The sequence below is a fragment of the Varroa jacobsoni genome, unplaced genomic scaffold, assembly GCF_002532875.2.
Source record: "Varroa jacobsoni isolate VJ856 unplaced genomic scaffold, vjacob_1.0 scaffold_1266, whole genome shotgun sequence".
NCBI classification, from domain to species: Eukaryota; Metazoa; Arthropoda; class Arachnida; order Mesostigmata; family Varroidae; genus Varroa; species Varroa jacobsoni.
Genome location: NW_019214168.1, coordinates 1 through 23,575, shown reverse-complemented (window position 1 = coordinate 23,575; position 23,575 = coordinate 1). Strand labels below are relative to the sequence as shown.

Below are 23,575 nucleotides of genomic sequence, written 5' to 3'. Positions count from 1 at the left end.
TAACCGCTGATTCGAAAGCGGTCTGTTTGAGAGTAGCTCACCTACGTGGTTCACGATCAACAAGAGCGGACCTGAACTGGCTGAATCTTGTATAAACTTGTAGGCCAATTTCTCCGCTAATTAAGTAATAAAGTAAATATTTTTCAAAGAGCAAACTTGACATCCGTTAACTCTATATCAGGGATGCATCAGTTGTGCAGTACAGTGAAATATACAGTCTACTTGCCCATCAGCCTATCAGTTTAAATATGTGCGAGAGGTATATGTACTACTTTGGAAGTTATCAAAGGTTTGCGCTTTTAACGAATCCGTAGTTATTTTCGGGTATTTTCTAAGCTGCTGCTGGGTGACGAATTCTTTCACAACAGATCCAGAACTTCTTGTTTTATGTTGATATGAAGATTCCTGCAATGAAAAATTGCTTTATTATGAAATGATAAATTCGGGGTTGTATTTGACGCAAACTGATAAACTGCTAGAATTAGCTGCTTTTAAGAGCATTTTTTTGTTCCTCCTTTTAGGCTCTATCTAGATATTAACCGATATTTGAAAAAAAAGTAAAGGTTTTGCTACAATTCAAATGCTATTGGTCTTTCTCAATCAAAGTTGAATTTCGTCTGAAAAATCTTTTTGTGAAGTTAACAGTTTAGTATGAATATGGAATTACGTATTGTTACACTCTCTGTTTACGCATAATGTGCATAAATTAAATCTTCAGCTATTATTGTATAAACGGCCGACTAGTCTTTCATAATACCTAAAGAATAATATAACTCTAGTTTTATACTTTTTAGGAGAAGACGCCTCAACAAAATGTTCGGTCTACTCAGCCATTTAGCCTAATAAAAGTCGTGATGAAGGCAAGCATGTGGTGATAGACAAAAACGTTCGAAGATATCTTTTGATTCATTATAGAGGGATTCAGTGATTGGAAACTTCCCCATGCCTTTACGGTCAAGTTTTGCCTTTGGAAATCTATGCGCTCTGCGTACAAATATTTGAGATGTTATCATGTGTCTGAATTTCTATCTGAAACGTTCTTCGTCTAACGCAAGTATTTTTAGTTAACTTCAGGGATATGTCGTTCGTGTTAAACATCAAAATTTATTTCGTACCACTATTACCGACTTCAAATGGCTTATTACCTATTCAGCACAGGTTTCCTGAAATGGAGGACTGCTTCCGATAGTCATAGGCTATAATTTTAAAGTCGTTCAGAAGAGTGATTTCAAACCGATTACGAAGCTTGCTAAGAATAAGCTGTGTTTACTATAGTGCGGAGCCCAACGAAGACAGTTCGCTTCGATCGACACTATCGTCTACGAGCATCTCCTCGAAATGTATTCAAAAGTTTTTTTCTAGTGAGTTCAGTTCAGACAAATTTTTCTAACAATCATCCGAAACTATAACTTATCACCTGTTAAACTATAATTTGTGAAGTGCATGGTTGGGGGTTAGGGACACACATTGTTACCCAACATCAAACACTTCTGGTCGAAATTTACTTGACATGGCAGTTAGATTGTAACGTAGTTATTTTACACATTTATTATTACAATAGTAATGTACATTTGGTTATACAGTTTGTTAATGTAAAAAGCCAGTAAATACGTTATGTATTTGTAGCTGACTTCTGAGAATCTCATAGCAATAAAGGCCTGCAGTACCAATCGAATCATCGATCGACTGTGATTCGATTTCACCCCAAACTTTACCTCGGATCGATATGTTGTTTCATGCTTGTGTCTGTACAACAAACTGCTATGCAAGCAATGCAATCATCGCCAGCATATTTAGAAGAATCGCACATTCTATGTTAACGTGGACCAGGACAAATAAATACTATGTATATATATATATATATATATATATATAATGTTTTTTCGCGTTTCTCGTCCTTTGCCGCCTGCAGCTCGGCCTAGGGTTGATTGAATCAAATCACTCTTTGGAACGTCAAATTGCACATTTATTGTTGGCTTTCAATGCAAATTCAAGGGCTATAAAGCAACAGTTGAAACAGCTGCTTCGATTTGTGTGAACGGCTTAACTAGTACAACCAGATTTGTGGATTAGACTAGTGATTTACATTGCGAAGGTGTGGCGTTACTTTCGTTACCATTAGGAATGCATAGAAATAAGTTTGAGCGTTTCAAAGTATGAAATTAGAATCGTTACATAGTAAAAACTCTATAATTCATTGTTGTCAATTAACTGTTATGCATTATATAATTACCGGTAGTACTTATAGTCGACCGATAAACTCACAACTTTTATCTAAGACGCGTCGCTTATATACTATATAGTAGAATATTATTAACGTGGTTAGGTTTGTCAAATAAATCAATGCAAGAAATAATGCGGAGCTAGGAATCCGTTTCACGATTTCCAAATATCTATTTCTTTTTTCTGTCGATACAAGCACCGATTGCGCGGAACTTCAAAAGCGAATACGATAAGTTTCCTCATTTTTCACCTGTTGTTTTGTGTCAGGATAGTGACTCTCCTTCACTGTTAATTTTAAAGTTAGGTACACATGCGTTTTTGATGGCCCGAATACATATTTGTGTTACTTTTTCGATTCCATGTACAAATTTTGTTCCATGGAATTCGAGCGATACAATTGGAATTCGTTAAGAAAGCTGAACAAGTGATTTGAGGTGTTATGTTCTTGATGGGATTGTATGACCCCCTTCGGCCCCAATATTTTTAAAGTCAAAGTAATCTTAGTGGGCCGTTTCGCGAGCAAAAACACAGTTTTATCAAGAAGCTTTGTTGTGCAAATGTGAACCAGAATGTTTCTGCATATGAGAATGAAAAAGAGGGCTTATTTTTGTGTTTTATCTGGGGCAGCCTGTTTACCGACAGGCATTGTTAGAAGAATCCATGCATTTTGATTAGTTTATCCAATAGTTTCTCCACAAAAACATAACAAAGAGCTTGTTAGTGGAAATTATTTATCACTGGCTTCAAACTATTGGTTAACTAATTGCATTTACAGTTGTATCACCTTCGCATATTTGTCTTCTGTCTACCTGCTTTTTTAATTTGTTAAGCTTTGTCCATAGTTGACCTTAAATTAGAGTTTTAATCGGTCACACTGTGGTATTCGTTTCAACATTCATCGTTTCAACAAATTATTCACTCTACAAATCCTCAAACTAGCAAAGTCAAAAATTGGGTAATCTATAATATTTTAGATTCACTGATATTGAAAATTAGACATATTTAGATAGAATTTATTAATGAATGGAATGTAATATAAAAAGTCGATTATCACAGCAGTTTCAAAAGTGTCGCAGTTGCATAGGCGTGTGATACTTTTAATATTCCCTACGCAGACGTATTATGACGTCAATCTATTTGTCAAACATAGATAACTAAATTGATATCATCATCAACTTCACATCGATTGTGATTCGCCTTCAACAACGTAGTCAAAGAATAAGATGCCGTAACGTTTGGTAAAACGCTGCAGGTTCTTCGACTCTGCAGACAGTAACTCTTTAGGTGATTTCTTTGAATTTCTTTCTAATGCAAATGTTTTCTTAGATGCTCACATTTACTAGTCTGCGCCCCTTTCCTATGCTTGATTAGTTAGTAAGGTAATCAATTGGTACCGAAAAGTTTTAGATCTGTAACAAATGAAGTTCCTGCTAAAACTCGACGTTTGAACTGCTGGCTGAATTTTTCCTCGTTTGCCTCCGTGTTTCTACTGATGTCTGCTCTATCCGTCAATAATGATCATACCATCACTCCCGTAACTCGTTGATAACGGGATTTCCATCATTGGCATTGTCCTCCATTTCGTTCGATTACTAGGTTGCCAAATCGTTCGCAGCCGTAGACTTCTCCTTGTGCTTGTCGTCATCGTTGCCTTCGGATCACTTTCCTTTCCGTCCTCTGCTTCCTACGGCAGCCACTCTCAATCGACTCCTCAGACAGATCGCTGCCGAGACACCTTCCGCCGTTTCGGCGGACGCTTGAATGTTCGTGCAGCTTCGTAGCAGTCTTTCGTACCCTGCGCATAATTGCTACAGCCGCAACAACTGACGCCAGCTTTCTTGCCGTCGGCGCATTTGTCCGTCCGTAAATCCGTCCGTTTGCCTACCGCAGTTTGTGGCGGTGTCTTATGGCTTTATCAGAATAACACTAATTTTTCTCTTGTCCTACAGAAGGCATCGTGAAGGCAAACGTCATTACCTGAGCACATAGCACATTTGTGCTTGCCCACAATGAGTTAACCCAAGCTTGGGCTGAGCTGAGCGCCTCCACCGCGGTAAGCAGTGTAGCCAGAGTTGGATCGGCCCAATCGTGGAGCAGTAGACTCATCGTCACAGGGATGGAGTGAACCACGCGAGCGTTTCTGGCTTGCGCGTTTCTGGTATCCTCCAGCCGCCGGTGGCGCTTCTGCTGTTGTTGCTGTGTGCGACTGCTGCTGCCACAACGAACGACTGCGAGAACAACGACTCTGTCATGAACTGCTGATGTTACTGTTGCCATGATTTGCTCTCTGCCGTTACGGGCGCCGCTGTTGCCCCACGGGCCGCGCTCCTCCGCCAGCCGCTGTTAGTACGCACAGTTTTCATCGTAGCTTTTCCTGTTATCGTTGGTGTGGCTGTGTCGCTAACGAAATCAGGACTGGCGCAGCGACAGTGAGAGTCTCTGCGATGACCGCAACGCTCGAGGCTACCGACTAGCCTCCCTGTGTGCATATGTGTGTCTATATTTATGCACCAGTGTTATGAGTGACAGTCGACGGCTCGGCATCTGCGTGAGGAGCTGCAGCTGTAGCAACAATAACAGAATAGACAAAGAGCTTTCGTCGTCATCGCTATCGCTCCCGCCGCGGAAGGTGGCTGTAGGCGAGGCGTAGTAGTGGTAATCGTTGGTAGAGCCGTCACCTGAAGCGACGGATCTCTCCGAGGACTGTTCCGTTGAGTAAACTAAGCGGCTGGGGCTTGTTTGTTCAAGAGCGAACCACAGACCAATTGATTGTTACAGCTGGGGCTGAGGTAACCGTTGTCGCTCTTCTACCAGCATTCACTCGCTCACTCACCGCTCGACCAGTGCAGATTTTTCGTGAAGTGAGCAGTCATACGGCTACTAATTAGCTGTGAATTCGCGGCAGTGAGCTCCACCGTGGGACGGTGCGTCTTGCTGCGGATGAGTAGTAGCCGGTCAGTGCATGGAAACGGAGTTTGGGCGTAGCACGAAGATTCAATCTTCTTTTCTATGACAAAATCAACAAAAATCAAAGAAAACGACGCGACCACAGCGATTCTCAAATCTGTCAGCAGGAACAGAGAGAGCTGATGCTGTTGCTAGTCGAGCTGAAGTTTCAATCGTTCTATCGATTTTCTCTTTATACGCGTGTGGATGTCGCGTGTTCCACCGCCGCTGCTAATTCGTGTTTATCATTCACGAGCGCCACGGCCAGGGATCGACGACGGCAGGACGGCCGGTCAGTCAGCTAGCCGCTATAACCGCCCACTACAATAGGACCGAGAACGACACCCAAACCTACTGTGGTATTCTTCGACTTCCTTAAAGCTCCGCTGCAAAGTGTCGTGGTCTGTGTTTTCCAACAACGAATAGCAACAATTGCAAACAAAAACAACAAGGACAAATACATCCAACTAGTTAAAAAGAAAGCGAGCGACGGACAGTGAACCAAAGATGACGGAAACCATGTTAGACAAAACTATGAAAAACTGGAAAGAAGAAGAAATCGCTCTCAATGTAGACAGTAACTCGGTAACAACATTCGTTTGATACAAGAAGTTTCAAAGATTGACCACGAATGCAGCAGCGAGCTATACCAGTGTCATTGGCGATGCGTCTGTTGTTGTTCTCTGCAGAATACCACGACGTATATAGCATAGGGTAGAAACTGAGGACACGATGTATTCAGGCCATTTTTGAGTTTGGACGTATGAATGTAGTGGTCCCCAAGCATTTACCGTGAACGCAAACAACCTCCTGCAGTGCTCGTACCTCCCTCTCGTGGCATCGAATGGCAGTGGCGGAATGTACCGCCACCACATCTAATCCTAACGGCGCACATCACGCTTCAAACCCATCCACTATAGTGAGTAGTCCGTTATGAATAGTATCCACGTAATGACTGGTTCGCTTTCGCTTTTGACGTATTCGACGCGTGGATCGCTGAGCAAATAAGCCCACGGTTAACCTTATCGCTCCTGGTTGTGCGACCCCTGTCGTCATTGTTGCCGTGTCGACCTGACGCTGCCGCAGCACCTGACAGCTGATTGTGAGCGAGCGAGCGAGCGTCGCGCCATTGGAGACTTCCTGCAGACCCGGTGAGGCTGGTCGGTCACAACGCGAGGATCGAGCGTGGCTACGGAGACAAGACGTAATTTGTAGCAGTTCAAATAGTTCGGCTAAAAGCCACGAAGAGCGGCGGCTGCAGCGCTGAAAAGCTGCTTCTCATGTCATGATTGGTCTGTACCCCGGTTCACCGTTACTATATTAAACTCGACTGTGGAAAGCCAACTTAGAAGCATAGTGTCTTGCCAACGTTAGAAGCTCTATAGCTATTATCTGCTAGCTTTGTGCTAACCGGACCAGAAAAAAGGTAGTCTTGGCCAAACATCGTGGCTAGTCGTCGCCGGACCATTGGTATTACTACCAGCATTGTTATTATTAGCGATAAATCTACCAGGGGCCAAGGAACAAACCTAAATAATTCGAAGAGGGGAAAAAGAAGAAATCTATTCTGTTGCTATTATGTAAGCAGCGTTCGAACTGTTTTCATCGTAATTTATTGTGGCTGTCTACCACGTGAGTGAAAAAAGGCCTGTCGGAGCTTAGCCAGACCGACAGGTGAAAGTTTTTCCGACACTGCCGTAACGGCGCAGCTACTTTGGTCCCCGACACCGCTGCCTTCGACAGCGTGAAAGTTCCATGCAGCGACGCACTCCGTTTATAACTCATGCCTGCTGTATACTCCGTGCTGTTCCTGGACACCAGCTCGCCCGACGGTAGATCAGCATCGCCGTGAGAAGCGAGTCTATGTCTATACGGTCTGTCACGGTTGACGTATGTATTCATCCGTGCGTTCCAGAGAAGTGTTTCCACTAGGGAGCAGTTAACTGGCGTTAAGCGCAAAAGTTTGCTAGTCAATTGCTTATTGCTGTCGGTGGATATTTCGATAGGTCGTGTTGGATTGGGTAAGGTTCGTTCAACGCAAAGTGACGTGATAACTAATTGTTCCATGTGTTGCATCGCCGCTGTGTTGGCGGAGCAAGAGTGGATTTCAGGCGAACGACGCTAGTGATTGGTTTATGGCGACGACACTGAAGGCGTTAACGTTAGTACAAGCGTTTGAAAGTTGGTGGCGTCATGTAGCTTGGAAACTCTGAGTGATTCTCAGTATTTGCGACAATAAAAGCAACTTTTAGTAGCCCTAGCGATACAAGGAATACGCAAAACGAGCGACGCAGTTGAGATAGTTGACATTCGATAGAAAACCCGGGCGGGATTTTCAGTTTAGCTTTTTCGGATTAACTCGACAGGCTAACGTATTCAGATCAGACATATCCGATCATCCCCCCTACGGCCATGTCCAATTTGTATCAAGATTTAAAAGGGCAAATTAAGCTGACGCCGCGTACAACCGCTCAGGTCATTAACTTGAATCAACCTCCAAAACCCGAGGAGATCTCTGCCAATTTGCATAGGCATCAGCAAAGTCTGCTGTCGCAGCGCAGCATCATTGGCCTGAACGGGCCGGTGTCGTCTTCGTCGACATCGGCAATCACCAATGCTACTTCCTCGGTGTTAGCACGCTCAGCTCCCGACCTACCTGGCGCCCGGCGAGGTAATCCACCACCGAACCTGTCCACAAACACAGTGGATCGCTCCCAAAGTTATCATGGAACCCTGTCGGACTTCTCCGACTTTTATCGACTTCCTCCCGTTTATCCGGGCAATCGGCGCGCAAGCGGCGTTACGGGACCCGTTTACGAGAACTATCCGCAGACTGGTGGTGGAAATAGCACTCATCCTGTTACTACAAGCAGTTTTTCCGGCCACCCGCCAGCCGTATCGATGTCAGCAACGCCTTTGCCCTCCGGCGCTTCGGTATCGATGTTGGACTACCTTCGCCAATCACCCCGTTCCTCGTTATCATCAGATTCGTCACCTCGGGAATCGGTTTTAGAAGCACCGCCTGCTTATCCTGGCCACAGCAAACCGCCTCAGCCTTTACCTGGCCAACCGCCCGTGTACGCGAATCTCGCTGAGCTCAAAAAGGCTATTGTTCCGTCGCCCCCACCACCGCCGTATAAGCCTGCTCCAGTAAAAAAACGTATTGAGGAACTCGAAAAGGAATTCCGTGCTCCGCGCGGCGGGGTCGCTGGTCCCGGACCATGCGGGGAGACGATCTCATCGCTGGGCTTGTCATTGGCTGGACTTTCATTGCCATCTGGTTGTAAAACCGAGCAGAATCCTTCGTTGCAGGCCGTCCATAGCTCGCCTTCACGAGACTGTCCACCACCGGCACCGGCGCCTCCAAGCCCGTGTCCTCATGAAGGCTCGGCAGGCCTGCCCCTTCCGCCTCCTCCTCCCTATCCAGGGGGACCGCACCCCGTCCATATATCCAGTGTGCCAGCTGGCCACAGTGGTCAGTCTAGTATAGGAGGGATAAACAACCGTGTGGCAACCAATGCTTTCGGTGGGTACAATGCTGCAGTGATGGCGGATTCCACAACGCCCCGAGACATGAGTCCGAAATCTGGTCACGGAGTAGCTTCTAGCCACCTTAGCGCTGGACTAAGTGCCCGAGTACAAGCGCAATCAGTACAGGATAAACTAGAACGGATGACACGCGAAATTGAGGAAGAGATGGAACGCCAAGCTCCTGATGGGGAGTTTTTCGGTAAGCAACACGAAATGTATACGCTTGTTATATGCGTATGGTATTGGATCATGTAAACACTCCTACCCTTTGTAACACTAGTTTAGAAGGAAGTCGTTTGCTTGATTCTTTACTATTCTATATTAACGTACTTTATTTTTGTGGAGCAGGGTTTCGCTAGCTGTTATCATCCGCTTGTTTGGCACGGTTCGAAAATTAAATCGACTAATGTTTAATTCTATTTGTAAAACAGCTATAGTTGGTATGACTTCTGCTGCCATGTATCTATTGCACAGTCAAGCCATATTTTTATCTTAAACTCAATTATCTATGTAAACGGTAATATGAAATGTGTAATAGTAATAAACTTAGCGCGCACTCGAACAGATTAATATCTGGTCAGCGTCGTGAAGAGCTCCAGACCGCGAGATAGTCCATCGCAACATGTTAGCACGCACGTGACCTATGCTGTGAATTTAGCCGTGACGTGTCGCAACAGAGGTCAGATTTCCTCATGGTGACATTGCAGTTTACTTAAGTATACATATATGTGTGGACCACTTGTCCGAAGTATGACGTTTTATTGCCACTATTATACGTTGATATTTTGCCAGCATACTCGCTTATTGATCAGTGCGGTCTAATTCTTGTAAATGAAAGTGGTGTCTCAGCCTCTCAAGATGCTATTACTTGGCCGGGTTGCGCAGGTAACCGCCAAATGCTGCCTAGTTTTTTTTATTCGTACATCAGGCAGTAGTAAATGAGCTTATTGAGATCGCGGGCTTATCTGGCCTACATTTTTGATACGCGCAAAATCAAGTTCAGTGTGGCCAATAAAATATATTTATGTATTGTAAAAACTGCTTACACTGGGATAGGCGTTACTTTATCCGGTTTTATTTAAGACGTATCAAAGAGCTGAACGGCTTCTAGATGAATATCCGATACCTTACCAAATGCATGCTAGTGAACTATAAGAAATAATGCTATTTACGCATTCAGCTGTTTGAAGCTCGTTTCAACTATTTGTAAAGCATACATTTTTTTCTGAACAGGGCAAATGTGTCGAGCGTTACGCTCGTTGCTGCAGTTTATGGCGCTGCTTGCAGAGGTTTTCATTGACCTAATAATATAATTTTTATTAAATTGAATCTATATACAGTTGACATTCTTTAGGCACGGGCCCCTGCTGGTTGTTATTCGATGCCGCCAATATCGTCATAATATATGAATAACAAATAACAATCAATTAGATACGATATGATCCGAATTTTTTTTTGTTACAAGTAACTTTCATTACCTATGCTTCCAAGCCAATGGCGTATATTAATATATTGTTTTCTTAAGATTATAATATTGCATGTATGTTAATTACTCCATCGTTTTTCGTATTCTACGTCCCGTACTTAGAAAGGGTTAGGTGCTCCATTAGACGGCTGTTTCCCAATAAGAAACGAAGTTCGTTTACACCCATGTTCGGGCCCAGGCCATCATGTATTCGTAAGGTTGACAAAAAACACAGGACCCACTGCGTCATTTTGTGTTGATTGCACGTGTTTCGTGTTGATTTGAATTAGAAAATGCCCATTTGGCTGTCAACCAATCTCGGAACTAGTTGTCTTGTGACATAGTTGTTTGCAAATAATTGATACAATGAGATAATTCCAAAAAGTTAAGATGCCCTTTTCAGAGCAGTGTAATATACTCAACGTTCGTGCATCTTATCTCCACAAATGTGTAATAAATATTGGGTTACCAACCGCTTTATTTGCTCGACTAACTTTGCCAAACTTTCTAAAATAAGCTCCGAAAGTGCTCAGACAATTTTCTATTCATCTCTAATGAATTCGCGCTAGAATGATTCACTCAACTGACTGCTCGTATAATGCGTGTCATTGAAAAACGAATTCTTCTAACATGTCCTTTGTATAATATGAGAAGGAATATAATGTAATACAAGAGGGAAACTGCTAACTGGAAACAACCTTTCCTGAAACCAGTTGTTGGATGTGGTGAACCGATATGATCTACTGTTGTGGCTCTATCTAAGATAAATTATTTGCTTTTAAGAGAGTGATATTAATCTTATGACAGCTGTAATTTCCGTGTATGACCGACCCGATGCATTATCCAAAAAGATGCGTTTGGCGTTTCGAAATAATGGGTACCATATAAATGTTTTACCATCTACTATTTTTCTAAACGTTTCCAAATGGAAATAAAATCACTAAAGTGAAAGAAGTATATTTTCTGTTAATAATGCACATAAATTCTGCATCTTCGTCGTCTATGGAAATGATACAGGACAAATTTGTTCAGGCAATATATATTGGCACATTGTGGGCGCTGGCATTTTAAAGAAGTACGAGAGTCATTATTCATTATGGTCATCAATAACTGGACTGCGAAAGAATCTAGACATTTTAAATTTAACCGCGATATGCACGGCAACGCCCTACATTGTTCGACACGAGCATACTGCAGAATGTGTTGAGTTATAGGTTACCACATTCTGCAGTTATAGGTAACTGAAAATATTAGAAAGGTTTGCGTTTTGCAAATAGGCGCCAGACTATAGATTAGTGATCTGATTTTGAATATTTTAGTAATATTTTTGTTGACTTATACTGTTTCATACAGGGTGGATAATGAGACGTGAAAAGCTATTTTTTAATATCGCTTTTCCATTCCAAGAGCGCATTTAAGGGACCAAAGTTACCTTTTTTTTCTGTTTCTGGTTATTATGGGGCGACCCTCTTAGAGTAAATTTCGTGTACCACAGATGTTAAGACCAATTTAATGTTGTATTAAGGTAGAGTATTTTTTTGAAAAAGCACGTAACGATGGCTTTACTTGAGATGCTATTTTAAGTAATTTGTGGGTTTTTAACATTCACGAAAACTCTAGGTCACTCAACTTTACAGAAATTCTAAAATATTAAATTTGCATCAAATCGATGCCGGATAGTTCCCTAGGACCAATTTATTATGCTTATATGTATATATACTGAAATCTGAATTTCGAACTTATTGAATTTCATGGGTTCTCATTTATATAGTTACTTGGATTGCGCGAATACAGAATGCTGATAACAAAACGTAATGCTAATGCATAGCTGACCTTTAAACATCACGTGATTCAAAGGGTATGGCAGCGAGCTTCACCCAGAGAATGTGCCCTTTATCGGTTACATTGGCATAACAAAATAAAGAAAAACCTACTCTAAGTATAGCTTATTACAGATCTATCCCCTTTATTTACAGCTTAACAACTAAGGACTAATAATATTTGTCAAACATAAAAATAATGTCATGTAGACTAACGTAAATCATAATATTATTGCTAATAATTATTGCCATTACACAAAATGAAATTGCGTAAAAAATGGCCAGCTACAATTGATAACCATTTCCCTATCATATCTAACAAGGATCCTTATACCAACCATTGGCACCCTGTACTAACGGAAAACGGTATCGTCCATAACAATAATAACAAATATTTCTATAGTCATTTTTCGATGAATAACAACGATAAATCTGCATCCTACTGAAGCGATACGCCTGCGGGAGACAGCTGTAAACTAAAGATGGGGCAAACTCCGATCGCCCCTACTTTCCTCTTTCAAGCTTCCATTTCTCCTATCCTGTTTGTTTTGGTGGCAAAAAATTTTAAATATTTGACGTAGTAGTCTAATAACGTGTATCTAAGAAGTACCGTTTCGACCATCTGCTGGGTAATCAATACAACGCATATGGACACGTTCGGTGCTGCTCGAGGTAAGCGCTTAGAAACAGTATTTGTCGGCATGAGTCGCCCGGGGACGGGTTCCTTCTGATAGGTGGACACTCGACATGAGTGACCATCGTCAGCGACGTGAAGAGAGCTCGTGATTTATCGCCTACTCGCGTTGCTGCAGGCGGTGGGGAAAACGTCAGAGTTAGATAGGGAACGCTACTTGGGTCTCGGCAGCCATTGGTGGCCTTATGGTTAGAGTTATGGCCGTTACAATCAGATTGCTACGGTGTGCAAGATGGCTGGAAAGCGGTTAAAGTGTGGATTTCTAGCAATCAATGCAAAGATATGATGCGCCTACAGGAAAGTTTGATGATCTGGGACGAAAGCATAACTGGTCTGTTATAGCTGGTTACATTACGTTAAGCTGCAGTATCCTATAGAGCAAAGACATTTGGCAAATACAGTCAAAGCTCTGACATTCCCAGATGTTGAAACTCTCGTTTATTGAGAAGATGCAATTGCACAAAACCTGTATATTTCTGCTGTAGAGCTAGATTCAGGTTTTTAATTTTATCGATTATACAAGCAACTTGTCATTGAGGTGCGCAATTCACTTCGCTGATTAGCATTACTTTTTTTTGTTCTTAATCGTTCCGTTTGTATAGGTTATAAATGGTGGGCGACAGAATTGCAAATGACAATCACAACGCCTCGTCCGTAAAATGGCGTCAATAGTATGTTGTCGATTAAGTTCTCGCGGCTACCTGTTTTCTGCTGATTGCGTTGTTCGCCACTCGAAATACATGGTTATCAGCTGCAAGTGCAAAGCTATCGTGGGTCGTAATAGCTGTCATTTCTCTCCCTTCGTGTTCGCCATATTTGTATCTCAACTTCGTCTGTCAGTATCCGGTTCCTATTTGCAAGCAAGTTCTTCGTAAGTCGCACTCAACGTCAAGTGACGAATCGCTGCAGCGACTGCTCGCTCGCTCGCAAATCTATTACTTTGCTCATCGCAAGAAGGCGATCTTCGACAGATGAATATGTGCTCGTATTATGACTGCCGCCTCACTCAGCGACTGTGTCACAATATCAGAGCACGTATCAGGAACGAGTGTAACTGCCATCGCCGTAGCTCTACCGCTTTGTTCGTCAGCAGGTTGGTGCTGCTTAGTCTGACAACAGTCAGCGACAAACCTTTAGGGAGGAGACCTGAAGTAAGACGATTTTGCTGCTAACTGCCACCGCTTTATCTGCGTAGTATGTGTGTGTATATATCCTAGCGAAATGATCTGACATAAAACACGGAGACCACGAACCAGCAATTGCCACGCGACGAGGTGCGGGTTTTTGGTCCGTTGCGGTCTTGGGTGCCACCGCTATTGTGCGGCTACTATCACGCGAGAACCGTGGTCCCAAGACAGTGTCGGGACCTCTCCGTGTCCCGGTGGCCAGCAGCCGTAGACGCAGCCATATATATGTATATATAGAAACGTTTACCCACTGAAAGGTCCTTGGCGGGAGTGGCAATAGCAGCACGAAAAAGGCTGATTACGGCCGTAGTGGCTTTTAACAGTTGTAGAAATGGTAGTAAAACTTGCCAATCAGAGGGAAGCAAGTTAGTACACGTGTACGAGTCTACGCTCGGAGTACCAAAATGAGTGACGCCAGCCGAATCGCGTTATGTAGTCATCGCGTGACGAGGGCCTCGCTAGCCTCGAGTCACATAAAATTGTAACGTGTCTGGCGTGTTGTACTTCGCAAAGTTCCCATGGCAAATGCACAACCGCATGGGGCAGTAAGTAAGGTTTAAACTGGTGTAAATTTTTCGCTTCCGCGCTGCCAAGTCGAACAAAACCAGCACAATCAAATGGCACCTTCTGCATTAAATTGCAGCTAAGTGAGCCTGCTCAATAGCCTCAAGCTCGCGCATAATAAACTATTGAAAATATTCGTTGTCCATCATTGGTAGGAGATTGTGATTGTGCGATATGTAGGTAATGTCAGTGTAGCTAATATGATGCAGTGCGGTCAGTGATTTGCGTCAAGAGATATTGGTTTTTGGTGCGGTATACTGTTCTGATATCGAATCAGAGAACTGTTGATGTTACATTGCCATGGATGGTTGGGTAGACGATACTATGACAGTTCAAACGGATGACGTGGTGATTTTCGATAAGTCAGCGTAGAGCAATGATTGGCGAACGTGAATACTGTTCCGTTACACAGAAGTATTCACGCAACCGCGGTGTCAAAACCGTGCTATGATTAGTCGTGCTGGCAATAGCTGGCTACGCTCGTCCACCTGACAATGGAACCCAGCGCGAGGCTAATCGAACAGCTGCTAGACCGCATATTCACCCCATGTAAGCACTCAACTGTGAAATTATTTTAGCTAAGTAGAATTAGAATAATCTATTGCATTGGAACAGAGATGAGATTGCAACCAATGTAATTTGGGACTATAAAAATACTTCGAGGATAAGTGATCGTGAGATCATACCAAAAGCATACAGCTAGCTAGATATTTCCTACGACTCTTTGGCCTACAGTGCGTTTGCCAAATGTTCGACTACTTTGCCAAACGCTGTCTTACGGTACAAAGGACAAATCCCGGACCTTCAGTGGCCGCGAGGCTTATGCCTCGAATAAAGATACTATAGCGTAAGCTTTAATTACCCATGAAGCTTGAAAGACGATGTAAGGTTATAGGCACTTCAAAATTTGAGAAAGGGACCTAGGCAAAAAAGAGGGCTATATTTGTAGACGTGAACTGGTCTAGGCAGGCTCTATAATTAGCGAAGACTGCCATAAATGACATGTTCGATGGTATCTATTTGCATCAAATACATGTTTAGCTGATCTTTGTTCATAGTTTTTTTTTGTTTTTGTAAATATTTATTTTGTAGATAAAAAAAGAAGTGTTAGCACCACAAAAACTTGGAGAATGCTTATTCCAACTGCTAGTCTCAGTTTTTTCCTACTACTAATGCTATAAACATTATACGGCATTAAATAATGTGACACTGTAAAAAAAAATTAGAATAAGAACTATGAGAATAGTCGTGTCACATTCTATGCTGCTTTATTGTACCTGAAAGTTTCTCTTGAGCGAGCAAGGGTATTGACTTGGCTAAAAAAAAGTGATTCGAAAGCTTTTATGCTTCTCATTCATTTTGAGTTTCGTAAGTCTTTCACGAAAGATTACCCGGCAGCTGTATTTCCGCTAGGTAACCTGTTTTTCTGCCATGCACTATCGCTTCGTTGAAACCTTAATATCTCCGGCCAACCCGAATAAGTAGGGCTTTTCAATTCATGTACAGTTCACGTACGACTTGACGTTTATTCCCGATAACAAGCAAAGTGATGAGGTTTTGGAGCAAAAGCGAATAAGAACAACAACTTTAGAGAAATCTGCCACGTTTTCGTGCACCGCTTTTATTTTTTTTGACAGTTTGTTCTAACTGAAATGATCACGTGGGTAGGCTAGAGTGCAAGACTGAAGATATCTTTTGTATTAGTTTACACAGTAATGGCTGCTATGCGATGCGGGCGCTTGTAATACGCGCAGGACCTTGTGGTGATGTTTCAGGCTATGCCTTTTATTGATCTTGATATTCTCTTCTGCCGTAGAGCTAATTTAACTCAAAGTTAGTAGTTCAGATGTAAGTTTATGGCTTATTGAATTGGCCTGATAGTTTGCCTTGTCTATACGTGCGTATAAAATGCTCAATACGTTGCAAAATCTAGACCAACTGAGGTTCGATGTTCATTCAAGGTACAATTCATCAGTGTCTTGTAAATCCAAATTTGCTTGGTTCTCCCAAAACATAGTCAGCAATATAAACACGTCTTAAAAGACAATGTAGTCCTTCAGATGATCAAACATGAATATTTAATTATTAAAATCTTTCTTGTGGTCCCAACATGGTCGAAAGTCCCAACTATAAACGTTCTAGGTCTATAGAAAAATCGTCTCCATTGTGAAGATGACTGCGTAAGAATTACCAAGCATCAAGACTTACGACATCAATTGATTGAGATCGAACATTTGATTGATTTACCCTTAATATTAACTTGAACATACTGACTATTGCCATGGTGACGGGACTGCTTGGGGCAATCGCAGTGTTGCTTAGGACCGTAATGATGCCGCCGGGTTTGACATTGTGTAGACTTTTGTAGTTGGAAAATATTATCATTCAACCTATCAGTACTTTGTTTCGTTATATTCATATTAATACTCTAGGACGTTTTTTTTGCGAGGAAGACGCTGCAAGGTTTAGGGAGTTCTACATGAGGATCAATGGTCAATCGAATGCTGTCCAATCAGTCTGTTCTTAAAATGAAAAAAATTAGCTATTTCAATAGAAAATATAAGACATGATACGAGGAAAAAGACACTGGTAATATCATTGCATTTCTTACACTAGAATAACTGTGTTTGCTACAAAGAACATGGCAATCACATTTTTGACGGCTTTTTGAACCACTTAATTACGTTTCGAATGGCGCTGATAAAATTCGGGTGCCTATTGAAAACACTGAATTGATTCACTTAATAAAGACTCCTTTAAGCTGAAATGCGGTAGATAGAGTTTGAAGGTTTGAAAAAAAAACATTAAGAAACTGTGGGACATCATTGATAGCTTAGGCATTGTTTAGAGAAACAGCTTTTATCAGCTAGTATCCCGTAACAGTATTGTAAGTTGTTTGTGGCAGGGTAGGACCGGTAATTGCGATGCTTGCAATTTTCATTCTGTGAATTAGACATATTTAGCGAACCTTGCTAAGACGAAATGCATTGGAAAATTGGGAAGATTAGACCAGCCACACTTAGGAGATTCTTTGTAGTGAGTTTTTGGACGACACATCTTTCGAGTTGATCAACAGCCCAACTGAACATATCAGCTATGGCATGAAAATCTTGAAAAGAAATCGACGTCGCAAAATGCATAGATTACAATGCTTTTGCAGTTGCTAAACATAACGATATCTCTCAGTGGCAACCATATTATATAGTATGTATGTATACATATATAAGCAATGTATATCTCCATATGTTAATATGTATATAACATGAATTTTTGTAGAAGTATTGATATTTCAATAATTTTATGAAGCGCGATTATGAAACTTCAGTATAACTCAGAAAAATAATCAAACTTTATTTACAGAAACAATAGTTAGTGAAATTAAGCCTGATATTTGGCCCCATGCGAATATGCTTCTATTACTAGCTGCAAGTCAATGGGGGTAAAATCAAAATGGAACAGACATTTACCATAATGCAGTTGCTAGGTGAATAGAAATCGCAAGTGTGCAAAAACAGTTGTAGCGCAGAAGGTACGTACTTAATGCAATCATTTGAGATTGCTAAACTCAAACCATACATATAATATTGATCCCTCTGGACACTTCTTTTTTTTTTCTCTTGTGTGTAATTACTTTCTTTTACTGTTTTTGCAAACTGGTCCTTCCGGGTGTTCGTTTACGTCAAATCTCGTAAATTGATCAAGTCTTTATTTAAAAACAGTAAAGTAGAGAGTTTATCAATTGATCTCTAACTATTCAGATGAACTGATTTATTCGAATCTGTCTTCGCTAAATCTGTCAATATTTACTCTAACTGTAGGTGTTTGTCATTCATGTGGCGAGAGGGTCGCTGGGGCCGGACAGGCGTGTCAAGCAATGGGACAGGTGAGCCTTGATTCTTCCCTTGGTTTGTAGAAATTTTTTTCGAATATTACCGGGCTCTAGTAAACATTACGTGAAACAGCATTGTACACTTCTTCTATATTTTAGGCGTAATATCATTTACTAGCTAGAACCACAAAACCTTTTTCCGAGATTCTGGGCTTGGCAAATGTGACAAATTTCAAAAGCTGACACCCTATTTATGATATATGGATGAGAGTCATCGTTAACTTGCTCTATGTAGGCTTGATACATTCTGCGACGAACGATATGACGGATTCTGACCGAACAAGTCTGTGATAGAATCTCGGTGAAAGTTGTTGTGTGCCTGTCAGAAAATCCCAAGTACTCTTCTTCAACATTGTCTTTTTTATCTGTATTACAGGTTTTTCACACACAATGTTTCGTATGCGTGTCATGTGGCCGGGCGTTGCGCGGGAAAGCTTTCTATAATGTTCATGGAAAGGTAAGCGTGAGTAATTTTAATTAAATAAAGCCAACGAGACATCACGTCAACGTCGAATCCCAACGCCGTGGGAACAGTCGACGATTAAGTTTGAAATTTGGACTCGAAAAGGTAACGAGGAAAGCAATATTAGGCGAAGCCTCGTTACAAGCCTACGCGTTAATATAGAACATGCGGAATGTTTTTCTGTCGAAGCAAGAGATACCTGAAATTTGTGTGATGTCTATCAGTTCGGTAACGCGTTCAAATTCAGTGAGCCTTGTTTTTGAAAAATGTAAAAAATAGGATTACTTCATACATTCGATAAAAATGCATTGAACTGTAACTGTTCAAACTAATTTTTTAATGGTTTCAATTTGTTTAAGTTATTTCTCGCTTTTACCTACTTCACAGGTATATTGTGAAGAGGACTATCTGTACAGTGGATTTCAGCAAACGGCGGAGAAGTGTGCAGTGTGCGGGCACCTCATCATGGAAATGGTTTGTAATGAATAGCGTTACCGTAATCAATACTCATCATATACTATTTCTTCACCTCATCAGAATAAATCTCTCTGAGAAGAATGAATTCACCAAAGTTTTTTATAGATATATTTACTTTATAACGATATTTAGCATCCTGCACAAAGTATCTCTTACCTATCGGCTTGTTCTGTAACAAATGTGTTCAGCTAATCCTTCAAACAAATTTATGCTGAACCAATAATTTCCTGTAAATATGGGAGAGCTTTAGTGACTGATTAACATAGTCGAACAAACATTTTACAGATTCTTCAAGCTATGGGTAAATCGTACCATCCAGGATGCTTTCGGTGTTGTGTGTGCAATGATTGCCTTGATGGGGTTCCGTTCACTATTGACATGGATAACAAAATCTACTGCGTCCAGGATTTTCACAAGTAGGTTTTCTAATGTCACTTCCTGCGTAATAGTAATGAAAGTAAGAGTAATAACATAGTGAAGATGTAACAACAAATGATTCGTCTTATAAAAAGTCGTGCATGACCGGAAGTTTTCAACATGCTTTAAAGCAATTAATATTTAACTGAAAAGGATCTAGCGCTAAAAATTCCGCAAATAAAAACCAGTTGGACGAAAAGAACGCGTTAAATTTCGAGTTAAACTAATTGAAAGTCGTACAACGTATAACGCAAGTTAATACATTTCGAATCAAGCGCTAATAGAGACAGATACCAGCCAACGTTGGCGAAGACAACATCATTGAAGCGTATCATTTTTCCTGCTTTTTAAGGGGAATACTTTGGGCACTGGCGATGTTAGTCTAACACGCTAATTATTATCAATCAAATGAAACATCCAGTACGTCCTGATAATGTTTAGTACATAAAGCAAGTACGTGTCTAAGCGTTGGCCAACCTTAGATTTACTCGTCACTGTTTTTGTATGACTATATTTTTTTCACTTTTATAGGACGTACGCACCAAAATGTGCAGCCTGCGGTAAGGCGATCACCCCCGTTGAGGGCACGGACGAAACGGTTCGGGTAGTCTCGATGGACAACGATTATCACATCGACTGCTACGTTTGCGAGGTAATTTAAAACAAGACTTTAATACTACTCGATATTGCAAAAATGATCTCCGCTGCGCGCAAGTCATATCCGTTGAAATCAAACTATATAATAAGGTTAATAGATCTACCGCTGGGAAACACAAGCTGTAAAATAGACGGATCCAGTACCTTTCCCCTAGGCAAAAAGCGTTTTGAATTTTGCAGCCCCTTGAACAGTTAACGATAAATTTACTTTGATTTCTATCATTAGTATATTGAATTTCAATGATGTAAGATGAGCAATTGAAGTTCGGAGCTGCATGTAACATGACATATCTCTGCTACATCATCTACCGTTATCTTGCGTATAGTTTACCATATACAATGCCAAATACAAAGATGACAATGACGTAAGTATATATCTATTGTTATGATGTGTATGTTTACGGAGAAGAAAGCTACTTGACAGTCTGAGAAGGTTTATCTTCTATCTGTTGAAACTGTAGGAGTTTGAGACGTAGCAAAAATAGGAATGAAAATACTTTCGAGCAAATAGTCAAGTGACTTTTGTCTCACCCTCTATAGAGATCAGCCGATTTGGACGTTTCAATTTCCATCAACAATGCGCTCAATTAATTTCCAGGATTGCAAACAGCAATTGACAGACGAGCCCGATAAACGCTGCTATCCTTTAGATGGCCACCTGCTTTGCCAGCGGTGCCACGTCCGAAGGCTTGAAGCCCGAGGAAGCCGGAGCAGTTCGGCGTGCGCGAGTCATTCTTCTCGACCTCACTCACCTCGCCAATCACTGCAGCCACAGCTGCAACAGCAACTTCATCAATATCAACATGGCACACAGGCACGTTGATACTGATTAGCATACGGTAGTTCGACCGACAACATAATTTACGACGCGCACTTATAGTACAGAGATTAGATTACGTATACGTGCTTGCCAAAACGGGTGCAAGAACACAGACGGTTCCGACAAAATACTGAATGTAGGCGTCAATTACCTAATTTTTTATCATGCAATTTCGAAACTGACAAATACGGGTTGCTTTATAACGTCAACCAAAGAAAATAACGTTACCCACACAAATATAGATAACGCTATGGCAGGATAGTTGAGTCGGGTATTAATTGTACCGTCCTATAAATGATATCGTAAATAGTACTGTAAACCGCGTGGGGTATCGTTGAGTTAAAGGTAACATTTAAGATAAGTATATTATTACTAAACGTAATAATCTGCTCATAAATAGCTCAAAAGGTCACTGCATTTTACCACTAACTTGATAGAGTCTGTGTTTTCTTTGATTTTCATGTTACAGGGAGCCCAGGTCGTTTGGAATGGCCATCCGCCGTAGATCGCGATTAGTCAGTTAGAGTCTGTGCATGTCTATTCTAGAAACTGAGTAAACGCACCCCGGAGGCGATACTTTTGTTTATTTTCTAATTGTACGAAATCGATTACACGATGGAATTTAACGAAGTAGAAAAAGGACGGCGAATGTTACCAAGAGCAAGTAGTAATGAATATAGTTATATTATTAAAAGTATTTCATTCTTGTGGAATCCTAAACTAGGATCCGTTCGTATCGTCGATCGATGATGATGCGAATGAATATTGATGTCACCTAATAATGCTATATGTGCAGTCGCATATGCTAACATATATACATGTAATAATATAGAAATAAATTATATATTATGCATAAATTAGGGCGGTTGCCATTAGAAGATTCCGTTCCAGTATCGGCTTAAATATGCCACGAATCTTCAATTCATCGTTATAATCGCATAATAATTTTCCATATGGCCGAGAAGGCTTTGTGTCAGCCAAATCAATCATAGTGATAATTCAAGAAGCAGCATTTCAAGGACTCTGACAAAGTATACACATCAATCATCAAACTGTATATTTATTTGCAAGCAGCGGCTACGGTCTGTGTAAACGTCGTTCAGACGTAAATGCAACTATAGGGAATAAATAAGTGGCAGAATTGAACAGGCGATGATTTAGGAAGGTTGTGCGAGGGTAACGCGAAGATAAACCATTAGAGAACAACGAACCCGCACAAGTGTGCGTTTTTTATGACGCGCTAGCTATGTGACGTCTAAAACAGAAAGAGAAACCGATCAGCTCTGTGGTAATGGAGTCTGTAGACGTCTAATTATTTAATTTTAAGTAACTGTTGTGGTTTGTTGATATAACTCGAATACGTAATCGTAACAAGGATTGGGACAGAAAGAGAGAGAGGGAAAGGGAAGTCATAGAAAAAGCCAACAATTAGATCTGACAGTGTCAAACATACCCAGCTGTTTTGGCAAACTAGGTATAAATGGATTTTGTTAGTTTTTTGCAGCAATTGTAGCAGTCATACAAGATGACTACCACTATCAGTGGCCAACATTAGTAAGCATCAATTAATTACCTGGCAAGATGTACGTAAGTTTTTGCTAAGCACAGCTAAGGGTTCAATAAAGACGAAGACTCGAGGTGGGTGTTTAAACGCTAACTTCTTGGGTTGTTCCTGAGGCAATTTTCTTGGCAGCTTTCTACCATAGATGGAGGCAGCAATAGTAATGATTTTTGTTATTATGTCGTGTCCTCACCATTATTTTAGTCGTATACACATTATGACATAGTGACTAACCTTGTGACAGAAGTGCGACCTGTTCTGCATGACATAAGGATGAATATGTGCTCCGTTGTGGTACAATAGTATCTTATACATTGAGACAATACTGTCTAAACAAGTTATCACCTCTAGTAGAATAAATATAAGTAAGAAATGATTGTATGGCACGCGAGGCAAAAAGCTAAAATTACGACGACGATGGGAATAAAAAGAGGAGGTACTACTGCGTTATATAGACACTGGTGATCTTTTTTTTTTACTGAACCCATCGGGGAGTTGGATATGGGTGCAAATTTAACCTCTCCTGTATTCATTTATTTGCATAAGCTGCGCATATATAAGGGACAGTATTTAAAGTCCGTCCCTGTTCGGACTTTTCTCCTCGCGTGTATAGCGTGATATGTGTTGGCGAACATGAACGGAACATCGACGACAAACCCTTTAAGTCACCCATAGTGTTTGCATATTAAAATAATGATTAACGTTAGAATCAGAAGAACACCTTACACTTAAAAATAACCATAGCTTCTAGAGAAAACATTTGTTTTTTTCTTTGAAAAAGTATTTCAGGTCTACACCTTATAGTGTCTAGACAAATGACTAAGTTTAGATAAAATGCGAAGACGACTGTACATTATAACG

At 41.1% G+C, this 23,575-nt stretch overlaps 1 protein-coding gene across 2 annotated transcripts; it reads left to right on the top strand.

Annotated features, from left to right (window-relative positions):
• Positions 1 to 39: 39 nt before the first annotated feature.
• jub (LIM domain-containing protein jub) lies at positions 40 to 23,170 on the top strand. 2 transcript variants are annotated; one of them, XM_086971601.1, is made up of 9 exons: positions 40 to 289; positions 795 to 8,899; positions 18,249 to 18,313; positions 18,696 to 18,776; positions 19,170 to 19,256; positions 19,545 to 19,675; positions 20,208 to 20,328; positions 20,932 to 21,151; positions 21,627 to 23,170. In XM_086971601.1, the coding sequence occupies exons 2-9, from the start codon at positions 7,582 to 7,584 to the stop codon at positions 21,656 to 21,658; spliced, it is 2,055 nt and encodes a 684-aa protein (XP_086827727.1). In that variant the 5' UTR covers positions 40 to 289; positions 795 to 7,581; the 3' UTR covers positions 21,659 to 23,170. The 2 variants fall into 2 exon arrangements, with proteins under 2 accessions (XP_086827727.1, XP_022702822.1); XM_022847087.2 differs by lacking the exon at positions 40 to 289 and having other exon boundaries at positions 20,932 to 21,147; positions 21,623 to 23,170.
• Positions 23,171 to 23,575: the final 405 nt, after the last annotated feature.